The sequence below is a fragment of the Egretta garzetta genome, unplaced genomic scaffold, assembly GCF_000687185.1.
Source record: "Egretta garzetta isolate BGI_Z169 unplaced genomic scaffold, ASM68718v1 scaffold339, whole genome shotgun sequence".
NCBI classification, from domain to species: domain Eukaryota; kingdom Metazoa; phylum Chordata; class Aves; order Pelecaniformes; family Ardeidae; genus Egretta; species Egretta garzetta.
The window spans coordinates 752660-776565 of record NW_009260800.1 but is presented as its reverse complement, the minus strand read 5'-3'; the positions used below and the strand labels follow the sequence as shown (position 1 = coordinate 776565).

Below are 23906 nucleotides of genomic sequence, written 5' to 3'. Positions count from 1 at the left end.
AAATCAGTGTTGTAAACAGGAGTTGTTTTCCAGTGGGCGCCTGGTGCTCTTCCTCGAGTTCTGCCCATTGTAGTCTTTGCCGTGCATCGCTTTCAGTCACAAATCTGTACCGTGATTAATTCAGCGGGGGAAGGAAAATTCCCAAGGCTCAAAATGTGATATGCCTATCTTGATAGACCCAGGATTTTATTATGTATAAATTTCCTTTGTTATCAGCTTGTGAAGTCTTGGAGTTGAAAGCTGTCTTTGAATAATTTCCTTGTCTGTAGCAGTCAGTGTGAAATAATTTTGAGTTTTTCTAGACTGCTTTGCTTGTCTTGAGCCAAAGGCATCACTCTGGTGTGACTCTTCTCTAGTTTTTGCTACAGAAGGCAAGTGACCCTCAGATTTGACTGTGGCCTCTGATGTGTCAATGCAAGAGACTTGCCTCAGACCTGTTGTCAAGCCCCATAATGAAGCTCCTCTTACCCTCAAACCAAACTGAGCTTTGTTGATTTATCTTTTTCTTTCTTCCTGCTACATACTCTTATCAGAGTATGCTGCATTCTCAAATGCTCCATGTTGTTTCACGTAACAATATTTATAACGCAGCTTGATAAAAAGCGGGAGTGGGAAATGATGTGCCGAGTGAAGCCAGATGTTGTCAAAGACCGAGACAGAGAAAGAAATCTTCAGAGAATTGCCACGAGGTAAGAGTTTTTCTGGACACTTTCCTTAAATACATGTATATTGAAAAGAGGAGGAAAAGGGGAAGAAAAAGCCTGCACAGGTAATCTGTTTCCAATCAGATTGAACCCTTAAGAAGGGACTAGCAGGAGCTGAGTGATTTATATACAGGTCTGCATTGTACAGTATCAAGTTCAACAGAAGATTTCGGAAGCTTTATGAAAGAGTAAAAAATTTAGATGAGAATGTAATGTTAGCTTAACAGAAGTGCTTTGTTGGATCCCCTCATTTTGTTAATTTAATGCTTTAAAAATGTAGAACAGTTGTTCCTACTACTCTGTTTTATCCTTCTCTGGCGAGGATTCACCAGATCCACAGCTGTTAAGTTCAGTTGCCTGTTCTGCGTTGCAGTAGTTTGGTGTCACAGAAGTAGTTGAACACCTTGATGTGGTGTCTGTATCTGTCTCATTACTCATTCTTCTGCCTTGTGCCCCTACTTCAGCTTCTCTTAAGATCTTGCCTGAGGAATTTAATAGCTGATTGTAGGACAAATAACATGCTTCTGGGCATGAAATGTGCTCTTGCGCTGATCTCAGTGCCATCTTACCATGCTTATTCTGGGGTTGGAATAGTTATTTGTGGATTTGTTTGTTACTGGTTCCTAGCAATATGTGTGAAGGAAGAGTGAAAATTGGAAGTCTCTTACATTGTAGTCAATGTTACTTCTTAACTGAATTGAGGTTCTAAGTAACCATTTTGGGGAAGTAGAAGCCGTTCAGCATACGCGCTGATTAGTTGCTTTGGTAGAGGGTTCATTTCTGTAAAGGGAACTGGAGTTAAAAAACTTTGTTTTGTTGTTGTTTTTCCCCATCCCAGAGGTGTTGTACAATTATTTAATGCTGTCAGGACGCACCAAAAGAACGTTGATGAGAAGGTGAAGAAAGCTGGGAGCTCTGACAGGCAGCGTGCTAAACTGCTGTCATCTGTTTCAAAGAAAGATTTCATCAATGTTTTAAGAAACATGGAGGGTGCTAAAGGAAGCAAGAATCCTGCTGGAAAGGCCACAAAAAGTAAACAGGTAGGCTGCATCTGGGAGAAAAAATGCGTACAAGATACCTTCACAGTATAATTACTGTCCATTAATGTGCCTGCTCTTCGGAACAGCTGTGATGCAAGTGCCTGTCATTTTTTGAGACTACTTGGGAAGGGAGCAAGTAGCTCCTAGCCTGTTTTCCCTGTCTTTTGAGTATCAAGGTACAAAACACTGGAAGCTCTTCTGATAAGACATCAAGCCTTGTGTATGAATAACTTGTTTTAGCTGTGTGTTTAAAAAAAGAAGATTAAAAATTGGGTTTTTTTCTTGGATTTTGCACCAACCATGTAACAAACTGCTAGATTTTAGTGGGTTGTGACATGTAGAATTTGGCCAATAGTAGTTATCAGCTCTTTAAAATTGTTAAAGGCACAGGGGCTCTTCATCTTAAATAGGGTATTAGACTGTACTACGTGTGTGTACCCACAGTTTTGGGCATTTCAGACTCGCTTGTTCTGGATGATTATGGCATCTGGAGCTAAAGGGCTTTGCCATACAAGTGAATACTGCAACAGAAAGAAACTGAGACATATTAAACGTTATGTGTAGGCTTTTTTTTCCCTGATTCTATATGTGTGTTAGGCTGATGTGGCTTTATTGCTGTTACGATGTTTTGGAAAGAAGTATTTTAACACATTCCACTCTTTCTTTTACGTGCTCAAGAGAGGCACAGTGTAGCTGGACTTGTCCAACTCTTCATTGGTTTTTTTAACTCACCAAGTAGCTCAGAGTTCAAAACAAGTTGATCAGACGTACTCTTTCTCTTATTTCAGAAGCTGCTCATTTTTGAAGCGTATTTGTATTCAGGTTTGAACTTTGTGCTTGGTAGTGGGTGGAATACTTCTGTTGGCCCAGACTCACAGCAGTTAACTAAGTGCTTTTCTGTGCCAGGAAGAAACACTTTAATCAGTTGGGAGACAACAGTTTGTCATATGTTTTTTGTTTGTGTGCACTTGGGGAGCATGCTGAAACAGTGCCTGGCATGAAGAGCTCATACAATTTTCATGCAAGTGTAATATTAAAGTATTTTTAAAATTCTTTCGATAATGAGAACAATTTAGCTTGGTGCTGACACTTTATTTCTCCTTAAAGAATTCCAGCTTGCTTGTTTGGGGCAGGGGGGGTGTGGGTGCGCGTGTGGGTCCTTTGGTTGGTTTTTTATTTTTCCTTTTTTTTTTTCCCTCCCCTGGAATAACAGAACAACATCGGAGTGATAGCAGGGCCAACTTCTATTGCAGTAGGCATTGAGTCAATAGCTGAGCAAAAAGTAAGACTTTTTTTCTTTGTCAGATTGTAGCAGAGCAATTTTCTTAATTACTGGGTCAGAAAACATAGATTGCAAATGTTTCTGTACGATAAAAAAGTCTTATTTTGGCAGCATCAGTAACAGCATATTTCCATTAAAGTGCTCTGGAGATGCTTTAGATGCTGGCTGGTTAGTGTCGGTTTTGTGTCCAGATATAGGTGCTGCTTTCACATTGCTTGTGAACAAAAACTTCAGATTTTGGAGTTTTTCATTAATATAAGGCTATACTTGTAGGTTTGGGCTTTTTTGTTTGGGAAGGCTGTTGGGTTTTTCAGTTGTGTGGGGTTTTTAATAGCCATGTCTGCCTGGATAGATCATCCCTTTCCGTGTTTGTTTCATTGACTCTCCATTAGGTACTGAACCAAACTCTTCAATAACTCCTTTTCAAGCTGCTCTTAATCTGCCTTGTTTTCTCTTGAGAACATATCTTACCCATTTAGCAGGCTCCCATCCTCGTAGTTGTTGATGCTTAAAGTTGAGGCCAAAATCTGATCTTCGGTCTCCTCCTCAGAATTACACAGATGTGTAGCCACTGTATGGTACTGCTGGCCTCCACTGTCATATCTCTGCTTCTTGGTCTTTGAGGGTTTTTCAGAGGGTAGGTAAGCAGGGATGAGGCTTTTGGGTGGTGAATTCCTTGCAGCAGGAGTTTGGTAGATTATTTGTGCCATCTGAAAGTGTGTGTTTGGTTTTGTGGGGTTTTTTTGTAGCAGCCTGTTTTGGTTTTAGCAAGTGAGAGTAGGGCATGTATTTAATTTTTTAAAAAGGGGGGGGGAATATATTTATTTCTCCCAACAAAAACATTGGAAGAGATGCCAATCCCAAACTCCAGGCACTCTACCATCAATTAAAATGCAATCCAGAACAACAAAAACATTACCCCACCCACATAAAACAAGCAGTCAGCAAGCAAAATAGCAGAATAAAGTTTTCACAGTGAAAGCAAACCTTTCTTGACTCAAGCCTTGTGCTGTGAAAGGCAACTTGACTATATTTGTGAGAATGGGCAAATGCTTTTTCTTACTCTACAGTGGCTTTTAAATGCAAGATTTGCTGCCATATTTTTGAAAGTTTGGTGGTTTCTTCCAAATGTCAGGGGTTGTTGAAGAAACCCCTTATGAATTTCTGTTGAGGTTGACTGTTTAGTTGGGTATATGTATGTGTGAAAACAAGAAATTAAATGCTCTGTGAAGGCCCGTCTGTAGCAGTGGTATTTCACAGTAGCACATCCACTTAAAAAAGGTTTGTTCTCTATTTCCATCAGCTTCATGCATTGATGGGAAGGACAGGTAACCTGTGCCCTGTAAGAATGTTGTTTATAGTCTTGCATACTTTTAGCCATTGGCCTAGATATTACTTGGTGTACACCCCCCCAATGTGGCTATGAAAGAAAGACTGTGGCATGTGAAACCATAGCCCTTCTTGGGGTTTTGTGTGCCCAGATGGGAGTAATTACTTTTATGAGCTGGAGCCAAAAGCTTTGCCTTTCATATCATTAGCTGTTTATCAAGGTATTTCTTAATCCTTGCTGAGCCAGCTGACGTGTACTATTTTTTCCCTGTTTTTTTCCAAGGTACTGTACATGATGCTTGCCTCTGGGTAAAATCATCTGATTTCCCTCCCCTCACCACCTTATCTGAAAGCCTTGCAATGTGGGAGAAAAATGTAATAATTTTATCTTTTTAAAATCCTGCTTGTTTGTTGTTTGGGTGGGGGCTTTTTTTAAGTTTTGGGGTGGGTTTTTGGGGAAGTATTTTTTGGGAGATATGAGAGCTTTCAATCTTGTTCAACACAGTACTTACAGACCAGATTTTAATTTCAGTATGTGTGGGTTGTATCTTGCAGCTTCCCAGGTGTAAGATGCTATAAAAAACATTAAACCGTGGGTATAAAAAAAGGTACATATTGGAGATACTGCCTTTCCAGCGACAAATATTCTTTGTGACAAGCATAACCTGCACTCATTAACCTTTAATTTTGAATTAGGCCTTTGTAGCATGGTTTTCTGAATCACTTCTGTTTACTTCAACTCATAAGTTTTCTTACACCAGATCTGGTGTAGAGCATTTCAGTGGTGGAAGTGAGAGCAGGATTTCCTGATCTGCTTCAGTAACCATGATCCAAATTCTGCAAGGCAGTTTTTCCACATGACTTGGAGGTACAGTTTGTTTCCTGTGTTGTGATGGCATCTGGAAAAAATCGGTGTACTGATCTCAGAATAGTATTTATTTTAAAATTAATTATTGATGGGAAGGAAGATGAGCTGAGATTCCTGTGTTGTGATGGCATCTGGAAAAAATCGGGAAGGAAGATGAGCTGAGGATACAAGTGCTATTCCATATCAGCTGTTGCTCATACAGGACTTGAAATACAGTGCTTTTCCAGAAAAGTTCCTTCTGCCTGAAGGCGTTTTTAAATGCTCCTAGCGTTTGGTAAGTAATTTGTAAGCACAGTGGTTAGAGTCAGGTTTACTACAGATTTTTTCTTTTGTTCTTAAGACTTTATATATTCATAAATATTCTAATTTTAAGCAGTTGTTTGAAGATTATTCAAGGGCAGGAGGAGTACTACACATCCGACTTTGATTGCTGTTCTTGCTGGGACACAAGAAGTGGCATGGGAGCTTTCATTTTTCAAGTTAGATGACGATATAAATGTGCTTTCCAGCTTAAAAGTTAGATCTGTTTAAAACCTGTGAGAGTGACTGCCTCCTTTTTCTTGCAGCTGCATAAGTACTTGCCATTGGCATGTTGTTCTGCTTTTTTTCCACAGTTTCCACAGTGCAGAAATGGGGAGGGGGAATAAAAAGTTTATTTTTATCCATATACCTGTTTGGAGGGACAGTAGTCTGAACAATGGCTTCAACCAGCTGTAGGAAATAGTTTATTTCTGAAGTATGGATGAAGGGCATAGATGACTTCTGGAGTTCTGGTAAGGTATATCAACATGTCTTTTAATCTTCAAAGGAAACTTTTTTTTCTTAGGTGATAATGATATTGCAGAGTAGCAGAAGTTTATTGCTACAGCTGTTGTGTGCTCGTTTTACAGAACTAATTGAAGGAGTAACCAGGCATGCATGTATTCCAGCAGATTTGAGGGGGCAGCCAAGTATTAATTTAGTTCAGCTGCAGCCAGAGTAGATGCATTCTCCCAATCTTAATAAATGTCTTCCCATCACATGCACAGAAACTTTTAATTTGGATTCCTTTCTAAATCGTGCATTTGTATCTGTGTTTTCCCAAATGTGTGTACACTTTCTTGAAGGTCACCTCATTTATGTTTGGGGCTGATGCTTTTAATGTATTTTTTTGGTTTTGTACCAAAAGGTTGCTGACTACCTAAGTCTATGCTGTATTCTAATTTTTATCCTTAGGGATAAATACAGTGCAGCCTGCCACCTAAATTCCTTATGTTCTTTAAGGTGAAGGCTTGTTGTGCAATATTAGTTGTCTGATGATATTTTTACTTTATATCTGTTTATAGGAAGATGCATTGACTTACCCAGTTTGGGTCATCAGCAAGGTTTGGTTTTTAAGATGTACAAGCTCAGTTCTCTATCTGTTGCCATAGCTGGTAGCACACATCTGTGTTAATGTGGGAATGTAGGTTTTTGTCAGTATTTAAATATGTGTTTGATTGATAGATGTCAAGAACTTGCCAGTGTGAGATCAACTACAGATAAGAGGATTAAGGGCCATGCAATGGCTGTATTTCACTAGGTTCACCCTTTTTCCTATGTTTTTAGCCTCAGATTTCCCTTTCTGCTCTCTTTTTCAGCTCTCTTTTTCAGGTATTTGATCAGAAGTCAGGAAGGGAAAAAAGTTGTGATTTTTGCACTCTGTTTACATCAACCTCTTTTCATCCTCTTTGTGGTTTATGTTCCTGACAGGTCTTTCCCCCTGCACCTGAGGGCCAAGCACACAGCCCAGCATCCTGGTGCCGAATGTGAGAGCAGCCCTGACAACTGCTCACAGAGAGAGACGGGTTCCCATTTTGTCATCATGAGTCACTCATGGTCCCATTTAATGCTGTCTTCTAAGATGCAGATGTGATCAGCGAGGACAGATATTTTAAGAGAATTTGGATACTAAATGCCTATTGTATCTGCTTAGGTGATGACCACAGGTTTGGGGGGGGGCAGTCCTCTAGATGTTTATAACTTGGCCAGATCTGGGAAAATATTCATGGAGATGGCAAAAGGCACATTCACAGCTCCAAAATACATCCTCAACTGATTTTGAAGTTCAAAAAGAATGAATGGTGCAAGGTTTTAATGGATGCCGGTAGGAAACATCTCTTTCTTTCCTCCTTAAAGCTGTAGACAAAATATTTTGGCTTTCTGTGAAAAGGGATGAAGTGATTTTAGTTGAAACATTGTGAAAGCCTTCAGCAAGAAGCAGTTGAAGTTTGGCAAATTTTGTAAGTGAAAATAAACAGGGACTTGTGATTGAAATGTCACGCAAAACTGAGACAGCTCTATCTGTGATGTTTGAGACTAACTTGCCTTGCTATTTGATTATTAGTGTGCAGGATACTGTGATGGTGTTCTGTTTTCCCAGAAGATGTTGCAAGGCTTTTTTTCAGTAAAACTATGTCTAAAACAACCACATTTGAAAAACTTGTGTTATACATCTTCTTTTGATCTTCCTCTAAGTATACAAAGCACAAAAAGACAAATCCTATTAGTCTTTTATCTGGTAAATTGAGTTGGAAGCCTTATAAAAGCAACTCTTCACTTTTGGCTTTGTTTGTAACTCTTATAGGCAAGGCAATGTACTTAGAGAAAAATATATCTAAACATTTCATGAAGTTTTATAAAAAAATGTTTTCTGGAAGTAAGAAAGATTGGGTGGATCTTGTCTATCTGAACCAGTTTGTTTTCCCTCATCTAAGGATTTTGTATTGGAAATTATCTTGAAAAGTGATTCCCTTACTTTGAAGTTTTATTAAGGTATAAAATGTTCTGATTTCCAGCATGTTGATTTAGCAGATGTGTATTATAAATGACCTCTGTGGGCACCTACTCATCTGTTTATCTTGGTAGACTTCAGGAGTGGTGGGTCAAACTGCTTCCATCTTCCAATGGTTAGAGGGTTGCAGATTTCAGTTTTGTTTTTTTTTTTTCCTATGGGAAAATCTGGAAAGTTTTTAATGAGTGTTTCTGAAATTTACTGAAAGCTTAGAAAATATACTTTTTTTTTTTTTTTTTTTTTTTAAACCAACAAACAAACAATACTAAAGCTGCCTTCTTGGAAAGATCTGACCTCTCTTAGTTTTGTTGCTGAACCCTGGACAGTGTTTTCTGCATGTGGTGTGTGTCATTTCTTCTCAACCTGCGGGTGTTTGGGAAAACCCATACAGAAATGTAGAAGGAGATGGAAGGGTCAGAAATGCAGAGAAAGGGTAGCCAGATGGCCAAGATAAGGGATTGGGATCGTGGGCAGTTTATGCGTTCCCTCTTCAGGTTTAATCTGCTTTTAGAAAGCAGCCTGGGAGTGTTGAGGAGTATGGTCTGTTCCTTAATGAGTTTGCCACTCGCCCACGATGGTGTGAGGGAAATTACAGGAATATAAAATCAAAGAGACTTGGATTTGCAGACATTTAGGATATGTCGCAAAAACATTTAAGTAAAAGCAGGGGCAATGAGGGTAGGGAAGTTTAGCCAGCCAAGCTGCTTAGTAGTCATAAAAACTTCAGTATTTCATATTTAGTAATAAAAGTACACAAAAGCTAGTTCTTTGTGGTTTGGTTTGGTTTTGGTTTTTTTTTTCTCCCCCTCCTGCCTCATAGTTTTTTGGATCCCTGTACTTGTTTCGGGACTCAAATATAAGTGGAAATCCTGAGTCAGGAAGAGGAGGCCTTTTATTAGCCCCACTTCTTCCTCATCAGCTACTCTGTGACATGATTTCTTAAGTGCTGGAAGTGAATGACTTGGTCATTACTGTAGCTGTCGTTGTTCGAGACAGCCTTTTGGGACTCGCTCTGTTATGCCTCTTGCTAAATCATAATGAAAAACAGTGGATGGTTTCAGCATCATTTGTAGGAAATAATCTGAGTCACATTCAGATTATTCGAAAATCTGCAAACTGCTAATTTATTCTAAAAAAGGATTAAAAAATACTCCAAACAGCTGTGGGCCTGTGTGTTCCCTTACTGTGCCAACAGGCAAGTTTTTATAAAAACCTGCAGAAAATTTTAGGTACCCAGCTGAGATAGTGCATAGGTGTCTTGTATAAATGGATGACATCTGAGAAAAATCTGTTGTGACTCAGAAATATTTGTCTAAAGTAGACTGTGGAAAGACATTAGCACTTGACTTCTGAGGGCTGGCACATTGAAGGCCTTAGTCTTGACTGGATGCCTATAGTCTTGACCTGATGCCTTTTACTAGGCGCTCTTGCTGTATCTGCCTGTTTTCCAGGTACAACTTGATGGTTCAGGAACTGTGAAACTGGATCTGGGTAATGTTGAGGCTGATCTTTAAACTCCATTATGTCTTCATTACTGCAGGAAATACATAGGTTAAGAAATACAGGACAAGCTGATGGAGAGAAGTATCGCTTGTGAGAAGTTGTGTGGCATTTCTTTCAGGGTTGAAATGCTAAGTATCTAGAAAAGTTCTTAGTTTGTTTTGAATCCTGCCCAAACAGAAAAATTCTCGGGTCATTATTTTCCTTTTAGGAGTAATGATGGAAGCTGGTAAGGAGTCATCCATGTAACTTTGCTCTTGGTAATTAAACCAACACGCGTTTTGGTATTCTTTCTGATGGACAGCATTGTCTTTTCCAAGTCAGAATTACGATTCAAGTACTTTGAATACCATAACTTGCTATACAAATTTTTGTCTGATAAGCAATGAAAGTATAACGTGTGCTGCTTTAAATACAAAAGTCTTGATCATATGTTGTTTTCAGCCACAGTACTCATTGGGTCTTCGTGTCAAGAATTAACTGATCTCAGTGCTGTGCAGTCTTTGCTATAAGGGTTCTATCCTTCAAGTAGATGAAACATGAAAGCTGCATGGAGACTTACAGATGAAGAAAGGGTAGGCGTAACAGGTGAATACTGAGATAGCAGGGGCCCATGCAGTAGGCAGTAATTTCACTGTAAGTAGTAGAACTGCTGATAAACAGGCACTGCAGATGTGAAGGTAAAAGTCTATTGATGAGGATAATTGAAGCAGTTTTGTTTTTACAGGAGGGAAAAACAAACATGACTGAAAACGAGCAGTCATGGCATAATAAAAGAGTAGTATACTGTCTGGAAACTGGGCTGTCCTGATGTGTTGCATGATAACCTAATACAGGGAATGTGTTATTTCTTTCTTTCCAGGTATCTTTGTAATAATTTACAGTCTACTTTGAGCTAATTTTTATTTGGTACCTACTTAAAAATGCTTACTTACGTACCTTTTTTTTTCTTTTTTTATGTCAGTGGAGTCGTTTGGCCTGACAGTTGGAAAGACAGTGATGTAATTACTTGATATTCACGACACTGTCATTTTGCCTTGTATTTTACATAACGTGAGTTACAAATTACAGAATAAATTCTACAAGGGGAGTTGTTAGTATGGGTAAACAGTTCATACCCGTGTTGTAACTTAACTATAAGAGCATTTCATTAGGTGAGGCTTATTTTCAAGTGAGTTTTTATTTGATGAAGTTTTATTTTCTGTGAGTAGCTCCTGGGTGTAGCATGTCCGTGCTGTTCATCATCTCATTCAAACGTATAAAGGGAATCTCAGTGCCAGCATGGCCAGGCATTGTCTCACAGCAGCGCGTGGTAAAAATCCTTGTGCAGCGGCAGGATTTTGGAGACTGCTGCTGTCGGAGCTGGGGCGCAGTATGGGCTGAGGAGATCCTGTATGCAGAAGCGCCCTGTGTTACGCTTGAATTCTTAAAATATTTTTGCTTTTTGTGACAGAAATACTGATTTGTGAGGCTTCTGATGAACTAAGGCTGGGGAAATGTGTTCTCTCATAAGCTCTTTCTGCGATTCTTCTTTGCAACTGAGCGTTTAATAACAATGCTAATGATTTTTTTTCTTCTTTGCTTAAGTCCAGATGAATGCTTGTTTTAAGAAATTCTGTAATTCAGTTCTGACCCCTCTAATGTTGGGGCATGTTTAAGCCTCTGCGTGCCAACCCAAAGCATTCCTTCTCATTCACACATCCCCAGTTGTAGTAAACCCTAGAGGAGGATGTGAGGATGGGGAGATTCCTCATGCAGGTCATTAAGCTCTGGGTGGTCTTCTGGCTGTGCTCAAAAAGAAAATCAGTATTTGTTGTGCTTGTAGTAATAATTCCACTGCATTACTTGGACAGAAGTTTGAACAGAATCAGCAGGTTTCAAAACACACTGTAAAAAAATTTCATTCTTAGATTTATTTACTAGAAATGCCAGTGCAGATTCTGGTGTGCACAAGAGACCTTGTGGTCTGAGTAAATCTCCTGTGCCACTGTTGATACCCGCAGTATAGCGTCACTTCAAACATACCAAGGCAATTTAGTTCAGTTGCTCTAGTTCCTCATTCGGAGAGAGGATGCAAATGGGTATTGAATGACTCTCGCCCTAAGGAATAAACAATTGTGCAGAATTATGCTGCGGCAGAACAGACTTCTGTTTTGCAGCTCGCGTGTTCTGCAAGCTTGAAAATGGTTCCCAAAGTCGCTCTGAGTTGCTGTAAGACTTCAGCTTAGAAGTTCCAGATAGAAGTGGTACAGGGCATATTCTCTGTTTCCAGATCTGTGAGGGGTTTTGTCTCTTTGGGATCAGGAGTACATTGGAACCTTTCTTATAGCCAAGATCTCACTGTAATTCAAATTATTTAAAGTTGCAAGCAGCACTGATGATTAAACCGAAGTATCATTTTTCTGTTAAAAATCATTACATTTTGTTTTCTGCTTATATTGCTGCTTTAGATACTTCAGCTGCAGTTTTCTTTATTTCCTCCCTGCCTAGAGGAAACTTACTTTCTTGGCCTGTGAACTTAGACATTCCTGAAAACAAATTTGGGAGAAATGATTATGCTAGTGTTCTTTGTTTTCCATTCCCCCTTCCCTCTAGTCTACCAAGTGATTTTTTTTTTTTTTTTTTTTTTTTAAAGTGGAGACTTAATGCACCCTGATGTATGCCTATGCTGGGGTTTTTTGAGCTAGGTTTAAACCAGCTTGCTTGGGGATGAGGAAGAGAATAGCAGCAGTCATTCAGAGCAAGATGCAGGCTGGTGGGGAAGGTAATTGTCAGATGTATATGAGAATGCGTTTTGGCAGTTATGCTTTTTAACTTCGTCACGACAAAAGCCTGCCTGTATTTCAAGGTCTTAGATGTTTGTATTGAGCAAAAGAGAGGAACCTGGGGAGGCTGTTCAAATTAATTAGACGTTAGAATTGTTTTCTCAGGGCTTAAAGTTGTTGCTGGAAAGATATTTATGTTAGAAATTCCTTCCCTGACAGGTACAAATAAACATTTATTGTATGTGATCGTAAAGAGAGATGCCCCTGCAAGCTTTGGCATTTCATCTTGTACACGGAGCAAAAGTGTGGGAGCCCAGTGTGCTGCTTGCAATTCCTAGGTCTGAAAAATGTTTACTTGTTAGTAACCTGCAGTTACCATCTTCTGGATGCAGGCTGTAGGGGAAAGTCTACGGTGATTTAGGTGCGTTTGCTGTTTTGCAGATGCAGAAACTGGGATATGGTCAAGTGACACGAGCTGGTGGAAAGCAGAGTGCAATGCTGTCTTCAATCTGTACACTCTGATTTCAAGACGTATCTTTTAATGCCGTTACTTACCAATAAGCATTGTAGGACTTGGTCTGCTTACGCATAGGGTTCTGAAAAGTTCTGGCAGACTTCCCTACTCTGGTTTTAGGATGTCACTGTGCCAGTGAAGTACCAGATGAAAATGACAATGTTCTGTGACTTGACTGAACTTAATTCCCATAAGCTTTCTAAGGAAGTGGGCTTTGAGCTAAGGCACCCGTATGCAGGCTGAAGCAGCTATGTGCAGTTACAAGCATCCTGCTGCTGCTTCTGACAACTGCAGAAGGGGTAGAGAGGATCGATCTCCCACCTGAGCAGCAGCCAAGCCTGCCACAACTTCAGTGTTGACTGTGGCAGGTCTCAGTTGAAGATACTTACTGTAATGTCATTTTCCAAGAGTGAATTACATAGCTCCAAGTTTTTGCAGTGGTAAAGAAATGGGCCAAAACGGGGAGATTTCTAACTTGATCTTCTTCATATAGCTGATGATGATGCCATGGGGCTTTTGTAGACCAATTCCTCCTCCAAAACCATCCAGGAGGCAGTTCCAGCCCACATCCTGCAAGGGACGGCTCTTTGTTCTAGGTGACAGACAGCTTTGTTGTTTGGTGGGTGGGTGGTTGGCTTTATTAGGACTTGGCTAAGAATTTCAGTTCATCTTGTCCTGGTGCAGAGTTTAGAGTCTGTGTCTTCAAACCAGCATTAGTTTGGGAAGTATGTCCCCACTACAGAGCCCTACTTGTGTCAGACTTGACCTAATGCTGCACTAGCTTAGGTGGCACACCAAGCAGGCAAGATGGTGTTTGTTTCATTTATATGATCTCTTTTCAACTCGACTGTCGGCCTGTCCCAGCAGATAAGTATCTGCACTAGAGTGAACACACTGCATGTTTTTGGTCTGTCATTTCAGCTCATGGTAAGAGCATCACCATGTACCACTGACTCCTGATTTTAATAACTGCGTAGCTCAGACCTTTTGAAATAGGTTGGCACACCTTCAGGCAAAGAACAAACCCATTCAAATGTATGTATAAAAAAAGAAGGGGGGAGGGGGGGGCGGGGAAAGTAACACCAGAATTTTTCACTCCTTGCCTTACCAATGAATCCACTTTGTGTAGCATTACACACTGATGTTTATATAGCCTGCTTTGTTTTCATTTGGGGATGTTCAAAGGGGACTTCAGTGTTGTAGTGAAATGTGGGAGATGTGCATGAACAGCTGACTGGAAGTTCAAAGGCAGTTGTATGGAATGAAAGCTGGTTTATTTTCCACATGCCAAGAATCAATTTTGTTTTATTTAGATGAAACCAGATTATGGCATTGAAAACCCAAGTGTATTAACATTCTTACATAAAGCAAGTTGCGAAGTGATGTTACAGTTAAACTGATTGTTAATTTTACAAATAGTTGTGCTGCATATTTTCTTAAGACTCCAGGAAAGTTTTGGGGAGTTTTCATTCTGAGGGCAAAATAAAGCAGTAAATGAGTTAGGAATGAAGATACTGAACATGGGGGTTTTCTTCACATGAGAGCATGCTTAAAATTGATTAAATATTTGCTTTCAAGCATTTAATCTTCATCTTTGAGGCACAGACATGCTACCTCTGTCTTTCTCCTTAGGGCTTGTTGTAAAACTCTATTCAAACCTTTGTGATGCCTTACACAGTGGGTAATGCTATGGAGGATCAGCATCCCTCTTTTGTTGAGGTCCTGCTTTTGTCCTGTTGTTCACTTGACATAGCCAGAAAGAAGGGCTAATGGTTGCTGAATAGTAGCTTGTGATGAATTTGAGCATTGGGCTTTTCAAACCGTGAGCCTTTCGCTGTCATTGCTGACAATCTACTGCTGCTATGCTGTTTAAAAAACGAAACAAAATGCCACAAAAAAAAAAAAAAAATCCCTGTTCTGTGCATCTGGGAAAATAAAATGGAATCTCTGTTGGTTTTATTATTACTGAAAAAAAATAAGAAAATTGGATTGTTTTGTAAGGAAGATGGGATTTTTCCATTTAGGTATTTTAAATTTTACTCTGTGGCATGTTCAAACAGTGATTTATAAAAGGTCTGGGATTAAAAAAGAAAAAGCTTGGTGGATTTTGTAATCTTTCTGACCTTTCTCTGCTCTGCAAAGGTAAACACATAAAACAACAACTGAAATACAGTTAGAAAGTGGGGGGAAGCTACAGTCTCCTTGCGTCCCAGAACAGAGTACCTGTGTTTGCACTAATACAGATTAGTCCCATGTGAACATCTTAAGGTCTGCCTAGGGACCTACCTTATCTGTAACTCTCTAATTCCAGGTAGTTGATTACCCTGAGATGATTTCGGGCTTTATTGGGCATGGCATTTGGAGTGAATTGCTGCAAGAGTGGAAAGTGGTTAGGAGGCGCTACCCTGGGGAAAAGGGGGATTGTAGGGATGGGAGAGTTTCTCTTAGGAGCAGGCACTAATGAGAGCAGCTATGAAGCCAGAAAAAAAAAAAAAAAAAAAAAAACCCCAAGGCCAAAACAAAACACAGTGCAAGCTTCTTGAGGAACAGCTGTAGAGTTTCTCTTTATTTGAACCGGGCCCTGGGAGATTCCTTTTGGGAAGGAAAGTGCTAAGACTTGTTATCCTATTTTTGTGAAAGCAGCCTTTCAAAAAGAAGTCACATTTAGCATTTTGCTTTGGTTACCTATGAAAAATACATAGCCTGTTTGGCAGACTTTGCACTCAAATAACTTCTGTTGGTGTGATATGATGTGTTAGATTTACAGTGGTGGACCTGCATTCTCTATTCCTCATTTCTCCTGCTATTAAATTCCTTATGCTGTTCTCTCCCAAAGATTGCACTTGTATCAGCTTAAATACGCAGTGGGTCTATGCATCGCATATTCCTAGATGGGTGACAAAGAGGAGGCATGAACAAATGTCTAGCGTGATCGTGCATTTACTATGGGGTTTGTGTCTGGTAGGCAGAGCTGCATCTGCAGAGGATGCTGTAACAGATGACCCCCATCCGCTCTATGGTATCTGAGATCTGTCCTTTTGAGCACGGGAATGGGAAAAGCACACCTGAGATGCCTGTATTAACTTTGTTTGCAAAAGTAAATTATGCTTTTCAGTGCACCACTTTGGTAGGACAGTTTTTTTTGCTTGTCTGCTGGATGCTGTACCACATCGTTCTTCAGGAGTATTTTGCTACTAAGGCTTAAACCATTGAAATCCTCCTTCAGTATGTTGAAGTTTTCAGTATTTTCCTTCAGTAAGAATGTAGGCATAGCTTCAAGCTGTTCTTTAAAACTGTTGCCACAGGATGGGGCTGTTGCACTGCCCAAATATGATCTTGTCATTTGGAAGAACTGCAACTGAGCACTGTTGTCAGTGCTAACCGAAAACTACGCTCCTGTTGCTTTTCTTATTCACCAGTCTGTGTAGTGTGGCCTCAGTTTATCCACTTTCAAGAGGTAGGAAATTTGGAGTAAGGTGTTGTTGGCTTTGCTGAGTGTAGATCAACTTTGTTTCTTTTAGAGGCAGCTTTACACCATATGACAAGCCCAGGTAGTGAGGTAATAATCCACGTAAAGGGGATTTGTTTCAAGTATCGCAGAACATGTTAAATATTAAATTTGGGGGTTTTTAAGCCTTTATTAAATCCATATTTGTGTTTTAGAAACATGCCAAGAAGTGTTCTAATGAAGCAGCACCTGGGGGTTAATAAATGATATCATGAATCCATTCTGATTGCCAAGAAAGATTTTAATAAAGGAAGCCATGCCCAGGGTTGACTGTTTCATCCATGAGGAATAATTGTTTTGTTTCCATATTTCTTTTATTGGTTGGTTAAAGCAAGTTTGCTTATTAGCATCAAGTCATGTATGAGTGTCCTGTGTGTTTCTGTGTACCATTTGCATAAAGAGCTGCCTCTCAGTAGGTCTGCAAGTGCAAATTGCAAGGATGTGAGAGGTGTTATTTTGATTGCATAAAGAGCTTCCATCTTTTACTGCCTTTCACATTCACCTCCTCTCCCTCTGTTCCCTTTTCTCCTCCCCTCAAACATTCAGGGTGAAGTGAAGTCTGAAGAGAGGCCAGAATGGAATATACTGCGTGATGACTTCATGATGGGAGCATCTATGAAAGACTGGGACAAGGAAAGCGATGCAGAGGGCAATACTGAACAAGGAGGTGGTCTGAAACAAGAAGATGAGAGTGACTGAATGGAACTGAAAACCATTCAAGATAATGTTTTATCTTCTTAACTTTGTTTGGATAGAAAGTCAGCATTCTGTGAATGTACAATGCTTGGAGGATATCTCTCTTTTTAAAAAAAAAAAAAAGAAAAGACTTGCACAACTTTGGAGTGTTTTCTCCTTCATGTCAAACTTTTATTTAATATAGCTTCATTTGCTATACTGAAATCCTGAAATATTTTCCAAAACATGTATAATTTTCAACATATTTCCAAAACATTTTGTACAGTCAAAATAGTGGCACCTGCCCAATAAAAGAAAGATTTTGCCAAGGTCATTAAAAGTTTATACATTAGTCATGGCAATTGATGTATTAGTGTGCCTGCATTTCCAAATCAGTGTTGCACTTTGAAAAATTGTTAGCAATTCGCAATAGAAATGGCTTACAATAAACACAGAAATGCCATCACCTTGTAAAGTTATCGGACTCCTATAGAGTCTTTACTACTTTGGCCAGGAAAGGTTTTGTAGATAATAAAGAAAAGTAAGCATTAATGTGATAGTTCTGGTCTTGGAGCATTGGTTTGATTGGAGACAACTCTGGAAACATAATTGTAAAAGAGAGACTTGACCCTACTGATTGGCTTTTATTTTTTATATATATATATATATGTATGTTTTTTTTCCGTTGCAAGTCTGAAGTTTTATAAGCTAAGAGACTAGTAGGAGAGGAAAGGACAGTCCTTGCTATTGTTTTTGGTGGAGGAGGGAGGGCTTTTCTAGCAATACCACATCAAATTGTATTCAGTGTTGCTTCATTTGCAGTTCTGGTATTCTGGCCTTTTCCTGTAAGGAGCCAGACAGCCGAGATACATCCTGTGGGTTTAGGCAACTATAATGCTAATTCCTCAGGTCTGTAAAGGGTCAAACAAAACCTCTTCCTCTTAGGTGTCTACTGTAACGGTACCAAATTTTGGAAGACATACGTCAGCATAAATCTCTTTGGCTTTATTTAAGCTACAGCGATTTCTCGTAATTAGTTGTTTGGTTGCAAAGGTGCAGAAGCTAGCATGCATAATAAGAATATATGCTATATAAGCATATGCATACAGAAGGAAGTGCATTGTGATTAAGGTGTTTTAAATGAGAGGCTGGGGTTGAATTCTGCTGCCTTCACTGTTCCAGATTTGCTGGCTGATGCTGTGTCGTTTGTTTAACTTTGCTGTCGCGTTTGCTATGAGAATAAAATGCCTTGGGGCCTATTAATTGATACTTAAAATACATAGTGCTATTCTGTCTGGTTTTACAGATGTCATGCATGCAAACCTTTCTTTGTACCTGCTTATATGCAAGATATGATTAGGAACGACATTCAGACTTTCAGTCTTCAGCATTGGAATGCGCGGTAGGACAGTGGATTCAGATTTTCCTAATGAAGGCATTGAGGAGGGGAGGGGGGATTGAACTTTGTGTATACTGCAGCATAAAAAATATACATACAAAATGGCAGAGAAACCCATCCTAACAACTGGCAATGGTTGTGTTATCCCTAGCCTATTCATCTGGTATATATTGTAGCATAATTCTTTGAGGACAACTCAAAGCTAACAGCAGAAATGTTTAGATTTTCAAGCTGTTTTGAGTGTTAAACATATTAGATATCTGAGGAGACATTAGTTTGCGGCCTGATATTTATTATCGCAAATGAAGGCATACACCCAAAATATCAAGTGGCAAAACCACAAAAGTTTGACATATGGTTATCCCGGCTTCTGAAGGTTAGACATCTGTATAGCTCTTCAGCGAGAGCTGGCATCTCATTAGTGCAACACAAAAATATACTACAATGAATTTTGAGTCTATGAAGCAGCATAATAATCTGATCTGATATTCCTTCCTTTCTGCAGAGTTCAGTTACTTTGTGTGGAAAAATTGTGTCAGCAGCCTTAAACCTACAGTTGTTCTCTACTTTGATATCACCAGTTTTTGAGATCAAACTTTTGGAAAACAATCACATTTTTCTTAGGAACTATGACATCCTGCGGTGATGATTAAAAATTTTAAAATACTTTGAGAATGCTTCTACAATACTTGGGTATTTATGAGTTTTATTGTAATTTTATGTTGTACTTTAATGTCTTGACTAAAGCACTGAAGTGTCACTTGTGTATTTAAGAAAAACGTGGAATATATCCCTACTGCTAAAAATATCTGGAGCTGCTGTTTCATTCAGAGCACATAGCAGTACTTTTTGCCTATAGGTGGAGAGCACTTCTTGCCTTTTAAGAGGCATAATACTCAGATTTTTCTGTATATTGGATAGTTTTTAAGTTTTGATACTGTACCTTGCCTTTGCCTTGTCCTTTAGTTGTGCCATATGCAGAGAAATTCCTAGAATAATTTAAATTGGTAACTACCTCCAAAAGAGAAATAAGCTTGAGACTCTTATGACAAGTTTTGTTTTAATTGATTAGCAATTCAAAAGAAGAGCTAAACCCTGTTTGGCCCAGACACCTTCCAGTCTCCTCTCTCAGCTGTGGGATCAGCTGCCCTACCTGCCTCCCTACCCGCTTTTTCAGTTACGTTCTTCCTTTTCGATAGCTACCAAGAACAACCTCCAGCGGCTCTTCTTAGCCATCAGAGTGCTCAGTCTGTTCTGCCTGCTCCCAGGAATATCTGCTTAAGCAAAGCTGTGCTGCTGCCCTTCATTCCAGAGAGCATGAATCATCCCAACTTTGTATATTTCTGTACCTATCTATATAAAGCCAATAAGGATGGGGTGGTTCCAGTTTTGTTAGGCTTCAAGCCAACTCCAGAGTTTGTAGAGTTTAATATTCTATGGATTGCATGCAAAGCAACAAAGTTTTGTTTAATAAGAGAAGGCACAGGGTCAGCTCTTCTCATGTCTCTCATCCTCTGGTTTAATTTCTCTTCACATTATTTGTGCTAATTTTTTTCAGCAAGAAAAGCTTGAGTTGGCTTATGGAGGGAAAAAAAAAGAAAAAAAACATCTTCTCCTTGCTTTTCTACAGCCTGCTGTTAGGGAAACACTTTGGGAGTGGTGGTGGAATATCCTTGTTGTGCCTGATGCTACTGTACACGGCGTCTTTCTTCCCTGCTAGAAGACGGAGAGAAGAGCTCCCACCTCTGCAGCTGCGAGGCAGGTTCTCCTGGGTTCACAAGTTGAGCAGAACAAGAGAGCTCGAAGCTGCTGCCTGGGGCCCCTGCTGCTGCTTTCTAGTGGAGATAGGGCTCTTTTTTTTGGTGTGTGTTTTGTTTTAGAGAGAAATGGAGTTGTTTGGAGGCCACAGAAGCATTTTGACTATTTGATGCTTCCAGAAGAAGGTGGTCTTTAAAGCCGCATCTGTTCAGAGCTGGCTCAGGAGCTGTCTCCAGGGAGGAAGGCAGAAGTCATCTGGCACACAACACTGCACAACTTAAAATGACAGACTCCTCATTCTTATGAAATGAGTCCTGGCATAGTTAATATCCACACAGAGCAGTCATCAGTGGTGTTCACTTCCAGCCCCAGCAAATTGCTCAATGATTTCTTCAAGACTTGCTGAGGTAAGGAGTAAGAGGGCCAGGAGAAGGCTTGAAGTAGCGAAGACTCTTAGGATCTTGTTAAATAGATAGGATCCTAATGCTCAATAAGACATTAGACTTAAACTGTAGGACCTCAGTGGCAGACACTGGAGACCGAGCAAGTTCTTGGTTAACAGATGGTGGAAGACTGTCGATATCATTTACTGTTATTCTAAAGCAGTGGCTTTTAACCTCATGTCAGTATGTAGACCTCAAAGGTTTCACCTCTGTAGATGACTTAGCAGGTAAGGGCTTTTCCTTAATCATTCTTTTTCAGACTGGTAGGGATGGCTGATGTTTCTTAGACAAAGCATTTTGTTTACAAATGCATCTTTTTAATTGCTTTTCTGTCTTAAGGGACACGTTGAAATAAAACTCGAGTCAAAACCGAATAGCTTCAACACTAAAGACACTTGTGTTTGTGTAATGTTTCATCCTTTGAAATTATTTTGTTTTGTTTAAATCCATGCATTTAATCTATTGGATATCAAATTGTAAAATGAATTAGGACACTTTTGTCAATCCTTCAGATATGAGCGCAAAAGGCTTCCGAGAGGCACTTTGGAAGGTGATTTTACAAATGCTCATAAAAAAGCACTATTTCTTCACAGTGCCTTGGTTGTTTCAATAGCCCATTCTTTCATGCCAGTGTGTGAACTTTTTGAGCGTTATTCTGCAACATTTTAAGTGTTTCTCAGTTCTGTTTTCAGTATATGTTGTGTTAATTGTGATTAACTGCTGACCAGGATCAGACTTGCACCGAGGTTTGATACCACTAGGATTTCTGGCAGACATAAGCGTTCTCAGAAGTAGCTAAATAACGAATAGAAAGAGTTCACTTAAAAGATACACTGGTTACACTTCTTATCAGAAACTTAATGCATAGTCTAGAAATGGTTAAATATGCAACCTGCTGATGTTATGTACTAATCAGGTCTTTAAGTAACGTCTATTACAGGCATATATGATCACAAGTGGAAGGTAACAGAGGGTTGTTTGCCATAGTTTTAAAACCTGTTTGAATACTGAAGTACTTAAAGATTCCACTAGCCATTCCTGAGCCCTTTTTAAACTGCATTATGAATGTAATCCTGGAGATTGCGGCTGAGGGCCCTTGGCTATTCAATTGCTTTGTTGCTTTTAACTTTGGTTTTCTATCCCAGTTAATGACATGGTCATTCTTGTTCAGAATGGAAATACGTGCAAATCTTCTTCATCCAGAAAAATGGTAATGAAAAGCTTTCTTGATTATGTGGATGTTTGGTTTTGATTATTGTCTTGAATATTTACTGCATTGACTTTCAAGTTGTGTATGGTTTATCTGAAGAGGATTTTCTTTGTTTTTCAAGCGATCCACATATTGCAAAGTTTGTGGGCAGTGGTGTATTGGAAGCGTAGGAAGTCACGGGTAGAAATACACCTGCGCTTCATTCCCAGCTCTGCCACTAGCAGAGATTTTGAAGAGCATACTTTTGAAGCAGCCTTATACTTAGGGTATCCTATGTCCAGGGACAAACACTGCTTGGATCCATTTCAGGAAGGGTGCCTGAGGTCAAGCAGCTGAATGAAAACTCTCGCTAGAAGGCTGAGCACCTGAGCTTACTGCTCTTTGTAATTGAGACGTTGACATCCCTGTGCATAACATCCATACAGTCACCACCTTGCAGTGGTCCTTGGCAATGAAGGGTCATAAAAAACACAGTTAGCCTTTCCACTGCTGTGTAGGTCTGCTTCCCCCTTCATAATCCCAATGACTTTCAGAAGACCTTAAGGTTCATAAGTAAAGGTTGCACAGCTACGTGTTGGTAAGGGTGGTGTAGTTTTATATACTGTTGGGTTTTAGGTAAGTGAAATGCTTTACCTGCTGAAATCTTGTTACGTGCTTATGAAAAAAAAAAATTAATTAGGAAAAGACTTTATGAAATTCTGAAGTGGGTGTCACTTCATGATAAAGACTATGAAAGATTTTTCAGAATCTTCAGGCAAGATCCTCAATTTAAGGGCTCATTACTCTGCCAAAAAGCGTGTTAGACCTAAGTACAAATATACTTCCAGCTAGAACATCGATTAAACAAATCCAGCCTGGGGGGATGATATGGTGACAGATCATCTTGCCAACTGTGCTAGTAAAGGGACCAGTCAGGCCTTGCAAGGTGTTGAGCACCTTTCTTATGTTGTACGCGTGCCATCAGCAGGTCAGGTCAGGAGTGCCAGTGCCACTGCTGTTCTCTCCATCTGCTGTTGGTTACTTTTATTCGCTTTCTTTTTGAATTGGAGCATTCTTTTATTTTAGATTTTGGTGTCGTTGCCCAGAATGAAAGTGGAAGTGAAATGTATTCTTTGTAAAGAAGGTCAAGTAAGAAGGGAAATTAGTTACTTGTGTGTCTTTTCTATAATGCCAATATTATGCTTACCAGAGACAGATTGTTGTATTTGGTTCTCTTTCAGTTACTATTGAAGCATATGCTGGACCATCTGCCTTATGACAAATTAATTTCTTTTAATTTCTTAAGTGACTGGAGTGACGGGTCTGTGGACTTGGGTCCTTTATGTGAGATGGTACTGGGTCTGATGTCTGCATTACCAGCCACTGTGTAGGCTTTTCTCAGCTCTGACTTACCTGTTGATGAGATGGATGTTCAAATGACACTTAAATTCGTGACAGTAGGCATTTCAGCTGTCACTCTATATCCGTGATGGAGAAACTTAGAAGTTAATGTCCAAAGTACAGATTGGACTTTGATATGTTTCATGAGGGTAGTTCCCCTGTTCTTGTTATCTGTTGGTCCCATGTTCCCCCATGTCTTGGTATCTAGATCCAGCTCTAAAATTACCTGGATCTGGCTCAAAATTATTGCTATCACAGAATCAAAAAGCATTAATTTATGACCAAGCGTAAGATTTCTCCTTATATTCCTAGTCACGCGCTGAACGGTGTTTGAACTCTGTGTGAACAAGCTGAGGATGCCAATTCTTCCAGTGTTCAGTACCTTTGCACAGAGCCGCCCTCAGGATAATATAAACATGTGGGCTTTAGGTAAAGTTCTGCTATAGGGAAGCAAATCCCGGCTGAGCTGAAATGAATCTTTCTGTTCTATTTCTAGGTTGAGTCACCAAGCTCAAACGGTCTCACTGGAAGGGTATAGTTCGATCAGCCACTCAAGAATACTGCTGTCATTGATTTCAGGAGCCAGGCATAGAAAACGAGTTTAAAAATGTGTAAGGCTGGGAGGAGAGGCAAGAGTGGCAATACAGAGAGACCTTCTCTGGAGCTGATTTTGTGGGTGCAGCATGAAACCTCAATATTGCAAGAATGATATCCGCCCC

At 39.7% G+C, this 23906-nt stretch overlaps 1 protein-coding gene across 1 annotated transcript in view; it reads left to right on the top strand.

The window, feature by feature from the left end:
* RRP15 (ribosomal RNA processing 15 homolog) overlaps nucleotides 1-17127 on the top strand; it is a 21910-nt gene extending 4783 nt beyond the window's left edge. Inside the window, exons 3-5 of the mRNA XM_009646845.2 lie at nucleotides 592-689; nucleotides 1543-1744; nucleotides 16869-17127. Coding sequence (XP_009645140.1) covers nucleotides 592-689; nucleotides 1543-1744; nucleotides 16869-17021 — 453 coding nt within the window. The 3' untranslated portion in view covers nucleotides 17022-17127. The remainder of the gene's footprint in view (nucleotides 1-591; nucleotides 690-1542; nucleotides 1745-16868) is intronic.
* The last annotated feature ends 6779 nt before the right edge of the window (nucleotides 17128-23906 follow it).